The 19,311-nt window shown below is 43.9% G+C and overlaps 1 protein-coding gene across 1 annotated transcript; it reads right to left on the reverse strand.

Moving 5' to 3' along the window:
• Window positions 1-1,559: 1,559 nt before the first annotated feature.
• azin1b (antizyme inhibitor 1b) lies at window positions 1,560-18,790 on the reverse strand. Its single transcript, XM_088928508.1, has 12 exons — window positions 18,615-18,790; window positions 12,518-12,658; window positions 10,606-10,806; window positions 8,028-8,201; window positions 6,489-6,661; window positions 5,694-5,828; window positions 5,198-5,279; window positions 4,851-4,925; window positions 4,360-4,525; window positions 4,050-4,168; window positions 3,373-3,584; window positions 1,560-3,024 (listed from the first exon to the last, which is right to left on the reverse strand). The coding sequence occupies exons 3-12, from the start codon at window positions 10,705-10,707 to the stop codon at window positions 2,913-2,915; spliced, it is 1,350 nt and encodes a 449-aa protein (XP_088784634.1). The 5' UTR covers window positions 10,708-10,806; window positions 12,518-12,658; window positions 18,615-18,790; the 3' UTR covers window positions 1,560-2,912.
• Between the last annotated feature and the right edge of the window lie 521 nt (window positions 18,791-19,311).

Genomic DNA, 19,311 nt, shown 5'->3' on the forward strand with positions numbered 1-19,311 from the left:
TTCTTACACTACACTGGCAGCCTCTCACCGGTCCGCTGTTCGGTTTGCTTGGCAGATGACCCACGCACCCGCCTCTGCCATCAAGAAACAAAAGAACTGCAACTTAAAGCCTGCTGTCACATCTCATTTGCAAGTTACTGTAGGACAACGATTATGCTTATTTCACCTAGAGAAAAATCCAGGTTTTTGACTGCCTGTAGTTAGTTTTAGGCTATATCACCCTGCAACTCACAGCTGGCAGCCCTACTGAAGCTCAGCAGGTGTGAGCCCGGCCAGTACCTGGATGGGAGACTCCTGGGAAAGCTGACGTTGCTGCTGGAAGAGGTGTTAGAGGCCAGTAGGTGGTGCTTTGTGTGGGTCCTAATGCCCCAGTATAGTGATGGGGACACTATACTGTAAAAAGGCACCATCCTTCGGATGAGATGTAAAACCAAGGCCCTGACTTTCTGTGGTCATTAAAAATCCCAGGGTTCTTCTTGAAAGAGTAGGGGTGTCACCCTGCTGTGTTGGCCAAATTTCCCATTGGCCTTCTAATAATACCCATCTATGAATTGGCTTCATCACTCGTACTGGTGCTCTATGGCTGCCGTCACATCATCCAGGCGGGGGCTGCACAGTGGTGGTGGTGGAGGGGAGTCCCCAGTACCTGTAAAGAACTTTGAGTGGAGTGCCCAGAAAAGAGCTATACAAGTATAATGATATACTGTATAATTATTATTAGTGCTTCACATTTCCAGTAAACCTTTATACAGAGAAATGAGACCGCAACATACTTTTTCAGGAGTAGTTCTTAAACACTAAATTTAAAAAAATCTAATGCCCTAAGGCCCATTAACACAATCGCACTTTTAGTTACATGAACATGTAGAACTGCTGACCCCAGCTTGCTGCTGGCCCAGAGGCTTCTTGTAGCTTCCCAAGTAATAGTAATATTTCTTCAGGCTTTCCTGCTCTCACCATCAGTTATGAGCATTGAGGGATTAACCCAAGTATCAGTACTTACACCCAAGTACACACAAGGCTGAGGTAGCCATGGCCTTCAGACGGGGGCACAGGCTTGTCACTCTAGCACATCAATCACCAAAGCATAGGGGAGTAACTAGAGAGGAAGGACATCTATCCTACAAGTACAAAGACAGTTTCATTTAAAAAAGCATGCTCTTTTACAGAGCTTTTAGGTCATTGTTGCATTGTGTAGTATAGGGAGGATTTTGGCTTTCAAGTCTTAATGCCTATGTAATTTCTCCATGTAATGATTTGGCAAACATTTGCCGTAATATGATAATGCATATGATCTAAGAGCACAGAAAAACATTTAAGTGCACGGTCAGCTCAGTGGCGTAATGCAATTCTGGACCTATTTTGGTGGAGTTTGCATGTTCTCTCCATCTTCTCATGGGTCTCCTCCAGGTGCTCCAGTTTCCTCCCAGAGTTAAACAAATATATTAATTTAATCCACCTGGATGGGTGAATTTAAGTGTATGATTTTAATAGATGGTACAGTGTATGGTACATGCTAAAGAGGTGATGGTTGGGAAAAAAAAAACAGTACACAATTATTCAGTCAAAGAAGGTGTATTAAATTATTTACCTTACAAGCACAATTTTACAATCAAAAATGGGCAATGGTCCATTAGTGCTTTGGAGAAAGTTGTATTTTGCATTACAGTGCATCTGTTCATACAGATACAGAATTGCAAAAAGTGGGTCATTACAACTCGTGATATTCAGACAAATTCCCAGCTGAAAGGAACTTTAATGACAATCTACCATGAGGACAGTCTGTGGCTGCTCCTGGTAGCTAAAGCATTGTGAAAGGTCCTTTCTACCATAATCGAACGCGCACAGTGTTCAAGCCAGGATACCATCCTAAATTTCTGCTGGGGATGCACCCATTGAAAAATAGGATCCTTCCTGCAAATGAAAGCCCTTAATTGCAGAAGTCTGGTCTATTGCTTTCAGCACAACTCTAAAACCCCAAATCTCTGCTTGCATCCTGGGCTTGAGGACAGCATGAATCGGAAAGAACTACCATGCTTTCCAGAGACTAAACAATTCTAAAACCATCAGAGAGTGATCATTGTGCAGTTAGATGGCTTTTAAAAAAAAAAAGCCTGGAAAAGCCCTGGGTGCAAGATTAAAACAAAACAAAATGGTGCACCTCGAGATTAGGATGGCAAATCACACCTAGAGCTGCAAGGAATAAAAATTCACCTGTAAAGAAAATACTTTTCTGTAACACTGCCAAGTGTCACTACAGCTATACTGTAAAGGGACCCTACATCTTCTAATAAATGGAGCTAAAGTCTGCCTGTATATGCTGTACAACCCGTTTAGCTCGACGTGACGAAGTAACCAGACCTACACAATGGTTTATTGCAATTCTAAGTGGGTAGGGTCAGGTCATCATACCACAAAGTAATGTTTCACTTTTTTTTTCCCCCCCACTATGCTACAGAGCAAAAAGCACAAATTTACATAGTCAATGCATTACTTGACATTTTTCTTGAAATCAATCTGTTTTTCTACAGACAACTGCAGACTTACAAGACTGGCAACAGATAATCTGTATATATAATATTATATAAAAATTAAATTAAAAAAAATGAACACATATGTAAACTTTAATTGAGCAGGAAACCCAGCAGTGGGATTCCATCTCTACCAAGTCATCCATTTTGTTGCATATTTTATCGATGTGGGCAAAGTGGCTGGGGTGGGGTTGGGGGGTGGGGGGGGGGAAGAGTTTGTTACTTTTTCTGCAATGGCAGAGCAATCAAAAACTAAGACCCTATATGCCTGGTCTCAGGTAACACTCTTCATTTCTCATGTCCATGGTTTCTTTCCACCTTGGAATGTTGACCAAAGCAGACCAGCAGAAGCTCGGGCAACTCGGCTCCTCTGCCTCTGCACTAAGCTGGGGCAGAAATATGGTCTTCTTGGCCCAACTGGAAGCAAGAAGGAATCACCAAGAAATTCTTCATTGCGCTTTCCAGGGTAACTCCAGCATCCTGCATCTCGTACCTGTGGTGAAAACATTAAACATTCAAATTGATCTCGGGGGGGGGGGGGGGTCTGGAGCATGTCCAGTGCGCTTAGCCAAAACAGACGAGCATACTCCCACAAGTGCCAACAGCTTTGTTCACTCCAGGCTCGAGCTTGGTGGCCCGTTGTGAGCCAGCCCCCCCCCCCCCACCCAACACAGACTGGCTTTCTGAAAAGCACTCATGCAACTGTTTAGGTGCTGAAAGTAAAGGGACTAGAAAGAACCACTTTTTTGGCAAAAGTCAGAAGCCAGAGATAAACTGAAACATATGTCTAAATGTACTCCAGCTTTAAGGAACTAAAGGACTTCGCAGACTGAAACCTTACCAATCGCATGCGGAGATCAGATAGTAAATGGGGGGCTTTTGGAAGTCGCCGATGGACTGCCCCCCCATTGCGTTAGCCCCCATGTTGTTGAAAATCACCCAGTCTCCAACTTCGAGCTCGGGCAACAGGCAGTGCTCAACAACCTGATCCAGACCATCGCAGGAGGGGCCCCATAGGCTGCTGGCAAACACTGGCTCTTCCTTGCTGGATTTCTGTGAATATTTAAAAAATAAAGTCAAATTTCAGCCTTCACGCCACCGCGCAATATTTACCTGCCTGCTAGCTCAGACCTCATGTGCAGGTGTCAACTATAGTGTGAACTGTAAATTGGGACTTGGCATTACAAAAAAGCATCCCCAGTCAATACACTAAGGATGCAACATGTAGGTTAAAGAGAAGGACATTCACAGTGGACAATGTGCACCAATCAAGTAACCAGAAAATGCAAACAAAAAGTTACACACAGGAAATTAAAAAAAATATATATATATATTTTAAAGCAATTAAAAACTCAATTTTCCTTGGGGTAAGAGCAAACACTGGGAAAGCCATTGGGGGAAAGGTCCTTGGAGTTGACAGCTGTTCACAATATACATTTCTTTAAAAAAAGGTACAGTAGCTTTTTTTTTTTTTTACACATTACTTCTGCCACAGAAAATCTTAAGTGCTCCATCTACCTTATGAACTGAAGGAGCAGCTATCGCCTTTTCCAAGAGTTTGCTTGCAAAAGATCCATACACTCCGTCATTCATATAATACACAAATGCTGGCTCGTCATTCAGGGAAGGTTCGACGTCTGGAAAAGGCAAAGAGAGGGAATATGTGAAACACTCAAATTTTCCAAGAAATACAAACCTGTAATTCATCAGGCAGACAAAAAATGTAGATTACAGGCTCTAATGTCCTGAAATTAATAATGAAATCAAAAAGCATATTGATCTCTGATGTCATGCTACCATGTTTGCAATTTGGGGAAAAAGAAATTACCTAGAAGATGATCATACTGATCCCTTGCAACCACTTTTTTGGCAATAATATTGACAGCCAGAGTGAATGAAGAAGCGACATAGTAACTCCCAGGTTCAGCAATAAGAGACACCCCGGACTCTGGAGGGAAATACACGTCCAGCAATGGCCTCATACTGCGATATATCTGCACAGAATAAAACAAACGAACAAACATGTCACTTTGTAAGCACTCCGTTTACACTGGAGACCTGTTGCTACAGCAGGGTGCTCTACTGGAGAAACAGGAGTGAAGTAACCTACCAGGGTACAGCAGGATTTGAGCACACAGCCCTGTAATCCCAGGTAAAGAGCTCTCAGCAGCTCCACACAGCTGTCCATTTTTTGTAAAGACTATTTTTAGGAGAGGTGAAATATAGCCGAATGTACATTAACATTAGCAGCAATGTGCAACACTGCCCTTTGAATTGTCGAGCTGTGTACATTTGTCTGCCATTTGCAAACAGACTTACCTCTTCCAGCTGTGCCTCTGACCCACAAAATCCACCACCAATATCCAAAATGTTCATGTTGAAGCCAAACTCCTCCTGAAATAAGAAACCGGTCAAATTAGAAAAGGATTACCACTGTTTACAGCGTGTAACACTTTGGGGTATTATTACACTATTTGCCCCCCTACTGGTGAAAAACTATTGATTGTATAACTGACTGTATGCACGTTTCTTTAAAATGGTATGCACTTTTCAAAATAAAATATGTTATAGGAAAAAACGAGTGAGAATTAATTCTCACAGCATGTTACCCTAGGTAAATGAAACATCCATCCTGAATCTGCAGTTCTCTTTTCCTCCTCACTTACCCCCATATCAAAGACGCAGCGAGCATCAGACAGAGCATGGGTGTAGGCCTGCAGATCCTTGCAAGAGCTTGAAATGTGAAATCTGAACAGAGAAAAGATGGGAGTCAGAATGATTATCGGGAAAGAACACCCTCACAGCTGCCATTTCATTATAGGTGCTCTGGCTTACAGAGAGTGAACACCGTCCTACGAAGGCAATCTTCACAAAAATAAAAACTAGACACTGATCGAGGAAAGTGGCAGGGGCTTAGTTTCTTCCAGTCACGAAGAATCTCAAATCAACTCGTGTTGCAAGCTGCCCTCCGCCCTGAGTTACTGCAGAGAAATGTTTGAATGAGAACCTCCGATCACTCATCGACTAGCAACCAAATGGGCCAGACAGGAAGGCTGTGGACTATAAGGAGGACTGAATGGCATCCTCCAGCCTGAAACCCAACAAGAGCAAAGGACCCAGTGCTTCAAGATGTGAACGACGAGGTTAGAAACATCTACTCACTTCACCCCCACCACCTGAACGCCTCTTTCCTTAGCGCATTCCAGGAGGTGCCTACAGTTCTTGAGCGTGGAGCCGAAGGCCATGCTCATCTCCTCCCCTTCGCTGTGGGTCTCCGTGGCAATTTGCAGCAGAAGCCTAAGAGAAGGACAAGGTGATTGGGGCACACTGGGATTACAGCATAGCCTGCAGACTGTCACAAGCAGAAGGGGGGGGTTTAGGTTGGCGATGCTCCTGCTTCATTGTGCTCCAGCCACAGGACCTACACAACACTCAGCCTGTACGGGAGACAAAACTAGCCATTAGAGCCTAGCAGCCACACCTGTGGGCATGGGGGCTGTGGGAAAACAAGAACACTACCACACCACTTCTTTTCAAAAGCTGAATCCATTTGATTATTTAAAAATCAGCCGTGCATCAATAGCATTCTTTTTGGAATAACAAGGGTCCACACCCCAGCTACAAAATTCATGTCAAGGAACAAGTACAGGTTTATTCCATGCTAAAAAGAAAATGTTTTGGCTGTGGAGCCTTCTCTTTTCAGGATGGAATAAACCTGTACTTGTTCCTTTGCAGCCTACACATGCCGACGCAGCTCCCTACTTGAATTTATTTCATGTAGACAATGACAAAGCAGAGCTAAACACCAACTCAAGCACTGCTTTCACCAGAAATCCACTCTTTGAATTAATATAGGACTTTATCCCGGTGCATGATGACAGGCATGCATGTCTACACAGTTCAGGGTGAAAATGCTTTCATGCAGCGCATGATGTCGGAAAGCCCAAAGATGCTTACCTGGCATTTGGATGACAACGTGCGATCTTCCGAAGTTCCGTCTCGTTGTCACACACTAGGATATCTATACCATTCTTAGCAGCATTTGTGACATGGGACAGCTGTTTACACAAACTAGTGAAGAGAATGTTCTCTGGAGCAACGCCACAGCTCAGCACAAGTGCGACTTCACTCTGAAAAGGGAAAAAATACACTGAGCACGCAATACACCTTAGACCTGCAGCCAGTACCTTTGTTTTCAATCCCAGATTCCATAGTAGGCTTCTAGCAAAAATGCCAGCCTATTGATGCACTTGGATGCAGGTCCATAAATCAATAATACAGAATCAGAAAGTGTCATTTCCTTCAGAAGAACAGGTACACTCCAGCACAGGCCTGTCATGGAACAGATACAGGTTTATTCCATTGCTGAAAGGAAAGAGAAGAGACGACGTTTCTGCTGTGGAGCCGAGACAAAACGCTGTCTCTTTTCTTTCCTTTCAGCAATGGAATAAACCTGTACTCGTTTCTCTGCAGTCTATGCGTGCTGACCCAGCTACCTATGTGAGCTTCACAAGCCTGTCATGGACAAGATGGGTCCCTCAGAGAAACAGTAGAGCAGGTATACATTTGGCCACTAGGTGGCAGGGTCTTTCTAGGGGAAAGAGCTCCCATTAAATAGTCATTGCATCATAAATAAAAATTATAAACCAAATTTTGGATAAATCTAGGACTTTTAAGAGCTAAGGGTCTTTCATCAGATCGTGCTATAGAGGGCTACCATCTATTTGTGTTGAAAGAAGGAACTGTTCCACTTCATTCTGCAGCAGAACATCAGTCGATTTTTCATCACCATTCCAAAGATCCAGGAAAATGAGTGTTAAAAAGGCGAGAATATATCCCACAGCTATTTCACTTTAACCGGAAATAAACATCTTGAATAGAATGCATTTTAACTCAACCCCAAAAGTGATAACTGCAATCCACTAAGTTAAAGAATTTTATGAAAAAGCTGCAGTGATAATTGGTTGTCATGGTCACAGAAAGTCACTGCAAGCCGTAAATTAGTAAAATAACTAAATGCTCTGTGGTTTTCATAGGACTTTTACATAGACTGTACATGATGGGCTTCAGATCTTATGACGCGTCTTTGAAGGTTTTAAACCAAGCATGCACTAAATCAAAATTAGAGGAGCCCAGAAACCCAACTGGACTGCTGACACTTAATCGTTATTGGATTTAAGTTTAAAATGCAGCATGTTAATTTGATGCCTACACATCGCTGGATTCGGAGCTCAAGTCAAGAACGGCAAACTACAGACTCCTTGCCACTAAAATACCGCGTTCAGAAGAGGTGCTAAAATGAACTTGACGTGGTCTTCTCATGTAATTTAACACCAGTCAAGGTACCACAAGACGCCTTCAACCTATATTAGATCCTGTACCTTAAGGCCGACGAGCGAACCGTTTAAGAAATGCATTAACCTTCCTCATGAACGCGCTGCTTGAGAAGAGCTGAAACCAGCTGCGCAGTGGCGGCTAGCCCGCGAAATCGATTACCTTGTTGGCACAGGCGAAGCCGGCCCCAAGCGCTGCCAGGATCTCAATGACAGCCTGGCTGTTGTTAAATTTCACAGCATAGAAGGGCTTGATCTGCGTCATGACGTTCTGCCACAGGGTATATTTCTTCACTATGTCCCCAAGGTCGGCCACAAAAAAGGCATTCTTTTCAGCCTGAGGACAAAGGACAAGCACATCAGTCTACCTGCAAGGGATTTAAAACAGACAACACCTTTGAATGTTAACGATAAATCCTTTTGTACAATGAGCTGGCCTGCCAAATGTACAGTGTATATATATATAAAACGTGCATTGTTTTTTATACAAGTACAAAAAAAACTTGTAAATTAGAGCAGTTGTCCCAGCCCTGGTTCTGCTTGAACACTTTCTGCTGGCTTTTGCTCCAGTTGAGCTCTTTATCACAGGTGCAGCGATTTCAGTTTTCTATTTGAAGGATATCTTTCAAGTTTAAGAGCTGAAAGCAAAAGGTCAAACGGGATTCTGAATTGCCATCGATGCAGTTGTGCTTCTGGCCCACCCTGGAACGAGGGCAGTTCGGAAAGCCAGAAACAACAGCGAGCACCTGGGGGAGAAGCTGCTCAAAAGGGTCTATGCACTGGAGCTGTTGGGAATGGTAACCTTGAACTCGGGTATTTCCGACACCCAGGACTGACTGAAGATACAAGTTAAATAAAAGCCAAGACGAACATTTGTCTTAAACTACAACCAAGCGTTTATACAGACTACCCGCGTTTTCAGTTAAATCCAAGATGTCGAGCCATGATCTGCAAGCAGGTTTTGTGCCTATAATTGGAAGATGAAAACTAGACTAGGATTAGATCTCTTATGCCTCCTCCTCAGGTACAGATCAGGGTGAAAAACCTGTTCCGTTCAAGTAGAAGGAATGGGGCTTCGTGCCGAGGTTACAGCACCTTTCAAAATTAAATCACCTCCAAGCGTTTCAGCATGGTTACCATCTGAGCTTGTGGCGACCACACTACCAAATGGGAGTTTCGATTTTGAATTTCACAATTTATTCTAAAGGGATTAAGCTATGAAAATTTTGGCACCATGCAAATCAATTTTGTGTGGCAACTTTAAGTCATAGCACTTGCAAAAAAAAAAAGTTTGAAACGTCACAAAATGAGTGAAATGCCCTTTGTGTGTAATCAAAGTGGTTTAACCTCCGAATATCCACCCTTTACAAATTCAGACAGATATTGAATTTCAAGTCACAGCTGGCAAAAACGCAATCAAACAATCATGAACACCAAGCAAATTTTGAAACAAGGGACATTGGCAGAGAAAAGCAGATCAGAAGAAGCATCAGATCTCCAGGATCAGGTCACTCTTCCACAGAGAGTAGATGGAAAGACAGAAAATAGTTCAAGATGCCACCGTGAAGCCATCAAGGACTCCAAAGGATTAGATCTGAGATAAGTCAACGTACAATGTCCGGATTCCTACAGAAAGCTGGATTGCATGAGCAAAGTAGCACGTAAGAAGACCTTACTGAAAATGCTCGCCGCAGTCTCAATTATACCGGTGACAATGGGCAGTATGTTTGAACATTTTCAAACTGAATGGGAAGCATTGCATTTGACACAAGTCAACCAGTCTATCCCCAGTGCCAAGCATGTAAGTGGCATCGGGATGCTTCACCAGCAGGGAATGAAGGATAAGGAGCATCTGCAATGAAGTGACAACTCAGCACAATGTAGGGAAATCCTTAAAGAAAACCTGATGGAGTCATGTGAGATCCTAAAATTGGGCCATAAATTCACAATTTCATGGTCCATTTTTCAACCAGAAAATGACCGTGACTGCAATGCCCAAGACACTCTGGAGCCTCAAGATAAGAACATAAATGTCCTGGAGCATCTCAGTCCAATTCCAGATGTGAGGATTGCATCACACCAACGATTCCCAACAAACTTGTTAATACTGGAGCAATTCTGCCATGAACAGGCACAAACTACACAGCCCAACTATGCAAAGCTGGTAAAGACCCATCTACAAACACTGACCACAGTACCTGCTGCCAAGAGCACATATTCATAGCCCACGAGTAATACAAGCAATTAGCACATATCAGACTGAACATTTGTTTTGCATTAAAAAATTGTATACATGATCTGAAACTCAGCAAAATTCAACATTACTAGAGGGTGAAAACCTCTGTAGAAACTGTACTACTAAGAAGCATTTCTTTTAAGAGTTCAAGGCATCAAGGGGTTGCAGGGAGATCAAGTGATCATGTCTGAGCAGAGCAGTCACTGAAAATTCAATTTGAGCTAACTGCTCTTTACTGCACTAAGTGAAGTGATTTTGCATTTCTAATTAAAATGCGTGTGATGGGTCCTTTCAAATTTCCTCACCAAATCACACATCCATAACTATTAAATCTGCTGTGAAATACTTTTTAAATAGTTTTCTAGTCTGAGGAGAAAGATCAGGCAACAAGAACACACAAGACTAAAGAACTTTATCGCCACTAAAAAAAAAAAAAAAAAAACAGCTTACACATTTTTAGAACTTGGATTCCCCTTTTGAAAAACATTTTCCATGCGATCCTTACCAGAGCCTGCTCACAAATATGGTTATCGATGACATCTCCAAGCGTCGCGCCGTCCTCCAAAAGGTCAATAGTGTAGTTCGGTTCATCGACAAAACCTTTCATCTCAGCCGTATTCCGCAAAGCCGACAATCATAAACCAAGTTTACTAGCAAATCAGGTCACTGAGCCTTGAGTTGGGATCCTTAGAAAATATGCAACAAACTGCAAAAACAAGAAACGAAATGACTGGTGCTGCTGAATAGATTAAACATCACAAATGAAACAGGCTGTACTGACAAACACAAGGGTGTGATTAAACTCTTGCTCTAACCAGCATTCTGCAATAAGCGTATGATGTCACATGGGCAGGATGTGCCGACTGCCTGCCTTTGGGGCAATCTGAAGGCAAATATTTCATAAAAATAAACAGACTGAAAAGGAGAATGACAATGTTCAGCAGTCACTTCTAACAAAAACTGATTGAGAGATTTAAGGATGTTCTACAGAAATTAATTCAACACTGAACAAACCTGCAAGCTGTCGATGTCGGAGATGTTACAGACTAAATCCTGAGCTCTAAAAATCAGTATTAGATTGAAGAACATGATCTACTCCCCAATATTCTGCAGGGCAATTCTGGGACGCACGACAATTTAGGTTATTAGACAAAAAATTCAAAAGGCACTTATTAAAACCGAGCCACCGAGAATTGTACAATGGTAGGTAACCTTAAGTCTTACACTCTTTCCTACATCTTTCAGCTTTGCCGTTCTGCTAAAGCTCTTCATAACGGCCAACGGCTACATTTGTTTTTGCGACTTCATTTTTATTATCTTTTCTTTCCATTCGCAACAAAAACAAGTTACGATGGTTTTAGAACTCTTTGTGTACATATAACAGCGTTCGCCTTTGGAAGGCGTACACCCTAGTTACCCAAAGGGAAGAAAACAGAATGTTTTCCGACTCATGGACACACAAGGCTGCCTGTATGCGGTTGTTCACCTCTTTCCTAGAGGGCAGAGCCCCTTTGAAATGGAACAAATGAAAATCCCCAGGCTGCCACCTCGACTTAGCAGGCGCTGTGAAAACAATGGATGTAAAACCCATTGTGGCCCCATCTTCTTCAATACCAATTACTTGTAACCACTACTATTAATCCCCAGTGGTGATGGCCCATAAAGGGTCCGTTTTTTAGAGACCTTAGCTAATTGGAGAATTAGCTAAATATAAAACTGGGGGGCTGTGGGTTAAGATCTGCACATGTGATAAAGTTACAGAACGCCATGTCAGGGAACGCCACAGCTGGCTGTGCCAAAAAGCATAGCAGTGCTCTATCAAAGTAACAACAGGCCTTGTTCAGGTCACTGGTCACGGCTCTTGTGCTGACCTGCGCTCGAGTGGGGTCTTTCGAGTGGCTTTTGACCGCTCGGAGAGCTGTTTGCGCACCCAGGTCTGTTGGGCCAGTTCCCCAGCTCTTTGCAGCTGCTTTCAGTCATCGTCACCTGACTGGAGATTTATGCTTCCAGACCACACTTCTCAACCCTTCCACACAGCAGCTCGGTTAACAGCTCGGAGTCTGCCACAGGAACGTACAATACCCCAGCAAGAACAAAAAAACAACTGCGGAGGCATTCCTCACAGACGTGGACCATCTAACAGTCCTCTCATCAGGCCCATGTAACAAATTTTCACTCTACCAAATGACTATTTAGGTAAACGAGCAGAAAATACCGTGTGCAATAAAAGTGCACGGAATATCTAAGCCACAAATATCCTATAGAATGCTTGTATACACATACTTGTCAAAAGAGTCAAAGTGAATGGTGTAAAATACTAAAGCACACAGAATCGTGTCCTTCAATGTCACTTCTACTGTATGCTCCACAGGCAATTCCTGCCAGTTCCCCCCCAATATAAAGACGTCGCTACTCACATGGACAAGTCAGGAGATGGACCTCTCCCACTATCAGCTGGGATCCCAAGGTGGCTCAGCGTTGAAATCAAACTGCTCTCTGTAGAGGGCTGCTCCTAGGCCTTCTGGGTAACTGTTGTACACCTGCACAGAGAGTGCGCCCTGAGAAAGACAAACGGTAACAGTCAGCCCACAACTGGACACGAGTCCCACACGGGGAGGGGACAGAGCAAAGCTTTTGCATCAAGCTTGCACAAACACCCATGTCAAAAATAAAGATCCTGCTGGCCTTGGAGCCCACATATTGCTTTTCAAATAATATATTGGGATAAGAGAAAGGAGCACTGTCCATTATTAAAGAGAGGACCTTGTAAAACATCTCTGAAGGGCAGCTCCAATACGATCTCGTTGAAAGCCTTTCAAACAACCACAGGAACTGCAATAGCAGTTTAAGTCTAAACTACTTGTGGACACTTGGGTCATTTCTTAGATTCCATCCAAAGCCACGAGATGTACCCTGAAAGCTTTTCTTGCTCGTCGCCAATAATGAATTATTATTGTTGTATAGAGGTTAAACAGATGTTTATATAACATCGAGGCTCCATACAACCAACGCATTCAAAATTACACACTATGTGGTTTTCGATCACCAGATAAGCTCCATAACTTCAAACGTTCCACCACTTCTCGTGCGCAGGTCCAGATGCTTCTTGGGAAAGTGCACAAACAACTATTGCCCGTCGTGGCAGATTTCTTTAAATAAGTGGATTTTATTTACCGATCGTACACATTTTAAAAGTCCACGGTGGAAAACTAAAACAATGGACTGTCTGAAGGTACACTTTTCCAAGGCTCAAATGGCTAGTTAAGACACGTTCAAATGCTACTTGTTCTCTTTCAGTTCTAAATAATCTTTGAGGTCTGCCATTCACACACCTCTACCCGTGTTTAAGAAATACTGAAATAAAAGCATCCCTACCGTAGCAACAGACGAACTGTTCAGCCATTGTCTAATGAACAGCTATATACACAGTATGTCAGAACTCAAATTCTCTCATTTCTAGACTGAAATTCCTTTCATGCCTATTTTCTGGACAAGAGGAGTGCAATGGGCAAACCTTTGCGAAGCACTTAGCCTGGTGCCAGAGGTAAAAGCTGTTCAAAGACTAGGAAAGAGCCTTTATGTACAAAATGTGTAATACAGCATGTAAACACTCAAAACAGCAATACTGACGCACAGGATTGGAACACTGAAGGCTGATGGATTCAATCAAATATTTTAAACAGACCTAAAAAAAGAAAAAGAATCATGCTCATTTCTAGTTTGAAACACGACCATCGAAATGCAGTCATAAAGACTGCACTGGCTATGGCGGCCCTGAGCAGGAACGAGTCTGGCAGCGCCGACACATAGACCCGATCAGCCTCTGGACAGATCGCTGTGGGATCACCCGCCCCGCCCCCCCGTGCGGCTGCGGCCAGCTGCCGAAGGCGCCCTCCTGTGGACTGCACTGGCAGGTAGCTCTGCGGACATGGACGCGGGTCAGAAGAACAGGGCAGCCCACGGCAGGACCGCCGTTTCCGTGAAGTTGTACCATTGTAAGCGCAGCACCGCGTGGTCTCGTGTCACGCCGCTGGAAAACGGATGCTTCCAGACTGGCTCTGCCAGGAAACCAGGAAAAGCCGTCGGCTCGAGCGCTTCGCCAATGCATCACCGGGCAATAAGACTGGCCTCTAATCTGCTCCAAAGGTGCTCTTGTGTTACAGGGAGAGTCCACCCCTCATCACACTTCTACTGCAAGCTGAAAGCTTGTCAGGACGTCTCATCTCATCTTCCATTATATCTGTCGAGGGGGAAATAGCAGTCACCAATGAATAAAACACATCACCCTCAGCCTCCAGCTCTGATGTTGCCTGGCCCAGAAAAGACCACAGCCGTCTCTCCGCTGCCAACATCACCTCTCCTAAGCACGCAGATCATTTTCATGCAGACCAAGAGCTACTCTCGTCTGAGAACAAGTTCGCAGGTGTACCTGCTGGGACAGCGTGGTGACTCAGTCCCTTCCAGAACAACGCCTGTGCCTCACAGCACAGGGTTCATCTGCCAACTGTGAGCAGAACATCTTATTCTCTGAGCAACGCCCCTCACAAACCGGCCATAGTCCCCAGGTTGACTTCATTGCTCAAGTGGGGCATGTCAGAACAATTCCTCTCCTTGCGAAAATTTAAATGATAGGCGTTTGAATAGCTATTTGTACAGATTCATAAATCGGTCTTTCCAATGCAACTGAAATACCAAACAATTTAACTTCTGGCGCTTCATGAAAGCATACGATTTAAGTGCATTAGCAAACTTACTTCAATAAGTAAATACTACTAAACCTAAAAAGTCACGTATGTGACTTTAATACAAGTCCTTCAGAGAGTGACAGCCGCTGTAACTGAAATCTGCATCTGAAATAAAAATAACAGCATGACCATTACAGCACAGCTTTCCACACTGCCTTCACAGTTAGCAGCTGCCTCAGACGACAAATGTCGGGCACAAGATGGTACAAACAAAGTGAAAATATACGTCTAGAAAAATATGACACAGAAAGGTACTCAACACAAACCTCCACTTTTCCAGAAGGATGAATGAGACTGAATTTCTAAGCGACCAATATTTCAATTCTTTGTCAATCGCAAAACCACTGCTGAATGAAGGCCTCATTTCAAGATGTATCCCATGCTTTGGGGTAAGATTGTGCACAGTTTGGCTGAGTGAATTACATAGATACTTACTAGCATCATTTGTGTTGAGCCTTTTTAGACAACAGAGGAGAAAATCGGTTTACAGAAATACACAACTGCCATGATTCCTTATTAATTAGTTAGAAACAGAGATCTGATACCATAATGTTATTCAGGATATAATAACGCATTTGATTTAGATCATTACTCAGTCAAAAGTGACAGGATTAACACAGATTTGTTCACATACACGTACCTAAACATTAGGGGTTTTATACAGTTGGCCAAGGAAAGGGGCCTTAATGCTCATTTTACTTTCCATGCATATTGCATATCCATATTTGAAGCTAAACCTGGCACTTTGACTTGGCAGGTTACCTTACTGAATTTCTTAAGACTGTTCTGTGCAACATTCTTGATCTTAATCACCAGGTAGAAAAGCTCAAGAGCAGTTGTTTTGCTCTTTGCCTTTGGCATGAGCCCATCAGATCTCCGCTTCTCCCCGGTAAGGTTCAGGACAATTCACAGTCTTATCCCTGAAGCACAGGGCGGAGAGCAGTACTACACACTGAGCAGGACACCGGTCCGTTGCCCACAAGGGGACAATTTTGTGAGAACTAAACTAGCCGGCATGTCTTTGGGGAAAAATGGAAGAAAACGGACAACCCAACAAACAGATCCCCCAGCAGACTGAAGGAACACGCAAACTTACCCAAAGGAGGTGCCTCAGTCTGTAACTTAGCCCAGGACACAAGACGGCTACACGTCACAGTGCTGCCCCCTAGAGGCCCTACATTTATTACCCTCCCTCTTCTACGATGAGCCCAGACCCAACACCACAATTCAGACAAAGCGCAAACCTCACATCCATTTGCGACCACTGCCTCAGGAGGAGTGCGTGTTATTTTGTCCGCAGCTGTATTTTTAAAGGGCGATATGAATTATTTTCCCCCTGAGGGACACCTTACCTGCTTGAAGTAGCTTTTAACCTTTATTCGTGCTAACACAGAAGCACGCTTGCGTTAGATCACTGCAAGTTAAACCACTTTAAAACTTCAAATCCCTCCGTATGAAAATCCCAAGATTTTTCACGACGTAATGGCAAGTCAAAGATTAAATACAGACACGAGCATTTTTTGGAGTTGATTAAAATGTAGTTAATCCCGATGGCGAACGTTATGCGTTTTAACCACCAATTGCATAAACTGACGCTCACAAATTAATTGGACAGAAAGACGAAATTGCTATTCACTTTTGGGGAAATCAAATATAATAAGTGATAAGTAACGCTGGCAAACAACATTAAGAAATACAGGCTATTGTACTGACAGGCTCGGGCAAATTTAACGTCCCTTTATTATAACAGCCAAATAAACGAAGCATGAATTTTATTAACCTCATTTAGGATTACTGTTCATAGATCCCCGTGGCAAACAGAGCTCCTTTGTAGTGGTGGAACGCGATTTTAATAAAGCCTTCATTTGATCCTGCTAGGTAAAACCCTTAATACTTAGTGCAATTAAACCACGCTTAACACCACTTTAACCATTTCGCTCCCTAACCCCCCCCCCCAAAAAAAACAAAACGTGGATGCAAAATATTAATTAAGCCGCCTGCAGACCATACTGCTGCTCACGTCCTCTCTCTTGCTAAGGGAAATGAATGCAATCCGCAGTATTGCACAGTACGCGCAGTGCTGTTTTTTTCCCCCCCTTCTGCCGGAACACGATCGAGCTAGTCCAAACCAGAATTCATTTAAAAGTCCCGCTCAATTTGCAGCCAGCGTTAAAACGCAGCTTGAGAAAAAGTCTTTTGCCTCGCCACGCTTGTTACAGTTGTATACATTCATCCCACTTCGCCTCAAAGTGACAAGAAGCAGGGCGACAACGCAAGACCTGCAGATCTGGGGATAAAGTGTTTCAGAAATGTATTCAACCGCTTCTAAAAGATCCTCTCTTGCTCCCCCCCACTCCCCACCCCCGGTTCTAATTATAATCCGTTTCCTTTGATGGAAACTTCCCCGACACAAAGTGAGGGGGTTAGGGACAAAACAACTTTCTAGCACAGAGATTTGAAGCAGTCTGCACTTTTCCCGTTGTTACTCAAAACGGTCACACGGTTAAGCCACGCCAGCTGCAAATTGCAGCGGCAGCAGCAGCAACCGCCGCCGCCAAGGCATCTCCAACACACACATCCCTTCCGTGAACATCTGCCTTTAACCGATAACCCGGCGTTAAACTGCCCCCCCCCCCAAACTATGGGACCACGGTTAGTTACACACGAAAACGTTTTAACGGGAACCGGAAATCGCAGGTGACCGAAAGGGTTTTCGAACCCGGGTCGGGTTAAATCCCAGCCAGCAGCGCCCGGTTATAACCGACGCGCTCGGCGGAGGCGGGTCTCCCTGCCGACCAGCCGCAGCGGCGGCGACGACACAGGAAACCTCCGCAGGGAAGGACACCGGGTGACCGAAACCACGCAGAATGAGGAGTCGCACGTCTCTGTTGAACGAGGCGGCGGCAAAAAAAAAAAAAAAAAATCGCACAAACAACGGTTGTGTCGAAGAAAAAATAAAAACTCCTCACGGTCACAGGTTAACAGTACTACTGGCAGGAACACATGCTTGTGCGAGACCGTAGCTTCAGGCTCCACGCTCACAACAAAAAGGAAGCTGCATTCCTTCAACCAAACGTAGTTCCGGGCCGTAACTTTGTTGATTAATCTTCCATTTTCCCCCTTAAATATATACCCAATCGAGACTCTTGGGGTTTTTCTAAGGGGTCTAATTTTATGAAACTTGGCTGCGCCGAAAGTGCAGCCGGCTGCGTCTTGGCAGCCAAGATCCCGGATTGACATTTACATCATGACCGAAGGAGGCGACGGCGGAAGAACTGCCACGAACCAGAAAACCATATATATATATTAAAAAAAAAACCCTCCCTATTTTTGAGGAGGCGTGCTGGTTTAGCACGATATTTTAAATCGTGGCAATAAAGTAACCAAGGCCCTTAAAAACGTATAACCATGTATCTCAAGCTGCTGTTAAATGACAGAAGGACCCGGATTCCCTGCGCTCAGTAACCTTAAGCCTAGAAATACAACATGACCGATGCACTTGCGGCGTTATTTTGTTGCTCTTTCGCATTCCTTTAACCTTCCCGATATCCCAGTTCCCTTGTTTCATTATTCAAGGACCACCAGAAAAACTAACCGCAGTATTAGTCTATCTAATCGGGGATATTCCAATCAGCAACAGCTAAAGCATCTACTCCGTCCACCTACACTGTTAGGTACGATCGCCATGTTGTAACATGTTTCTCCTGCCGCTGTCTCTGTAGCCTTTTTTTTTTTTACACAAACAGACGCGGAAACGGGCATTACTTACGTGAGATAACGGCCCAAAGGTTTTGGTAAATCGTCTTCTCTTTTTCGGCGGAATTTTTAAAGAGTAAAAGGGGTACCAGTTGTAGAAAGAAAACTGGCTTTATTTGCCATAAGCTTGGAGTGACGAACACGCTGTAAATGGAGTGGTGCTAATGTCTCTCTATCATACAACGAAATGGAAAATGACCAGCCGGGGCAGTATTTATACAGCAGCAACACTGCCTAGCTTTGACGACGAGGTAGGAAACAGAGGGCGTGATTTTTATGACGTGCCGTATACTATAGTAACTCTAAATGAGGTACTTTATATGTAGTTTTGTGTGTACCGGTTACATACTGCGTCTCCAGCCTGCAACAGTTGAGTTTTGAGACACTGAAAAAGATTTTTTTTTTTAAAGAATGAAATTTTAACCATCCATCCATTTGTTAACTGCTTTTTCCAATTCAGGGTCGCAGGGGAACTGGACCCTATTCTGGCAAGCAACAGGTGCAAGGATGGGACTCCAGTCCATTTCAAGGCGCACGCGCACACACACACACCAGGGCCGGTCTTCCCAATCGACCTGCCAGTATGTTTTTGGACTGTGGGAGGAAACCCAAGTGAAGACAGGGAGAACATACAGACTCCACACAGATAGCACCCTAGGAATTAAACCCAGGGCCCCAGCACTGCAAGGCTAACCACTGCGCCGCGGTGT

This window comes from Atractosteus spatula, chromosome 12 (assembly GCF_055471065.1).
Source record: "Atractosteus spatula isolate fAtrSpa1 chromosome 12, fAtrSpa1.hap1, whole genome shotgun sequence".
Lineage (NCBI taxonomy): Eukaryota > Metazoa > Chordata > Actinopteri > Semionotiformes > Lepisosteidae > Atractosteus > Atractosteus spatula.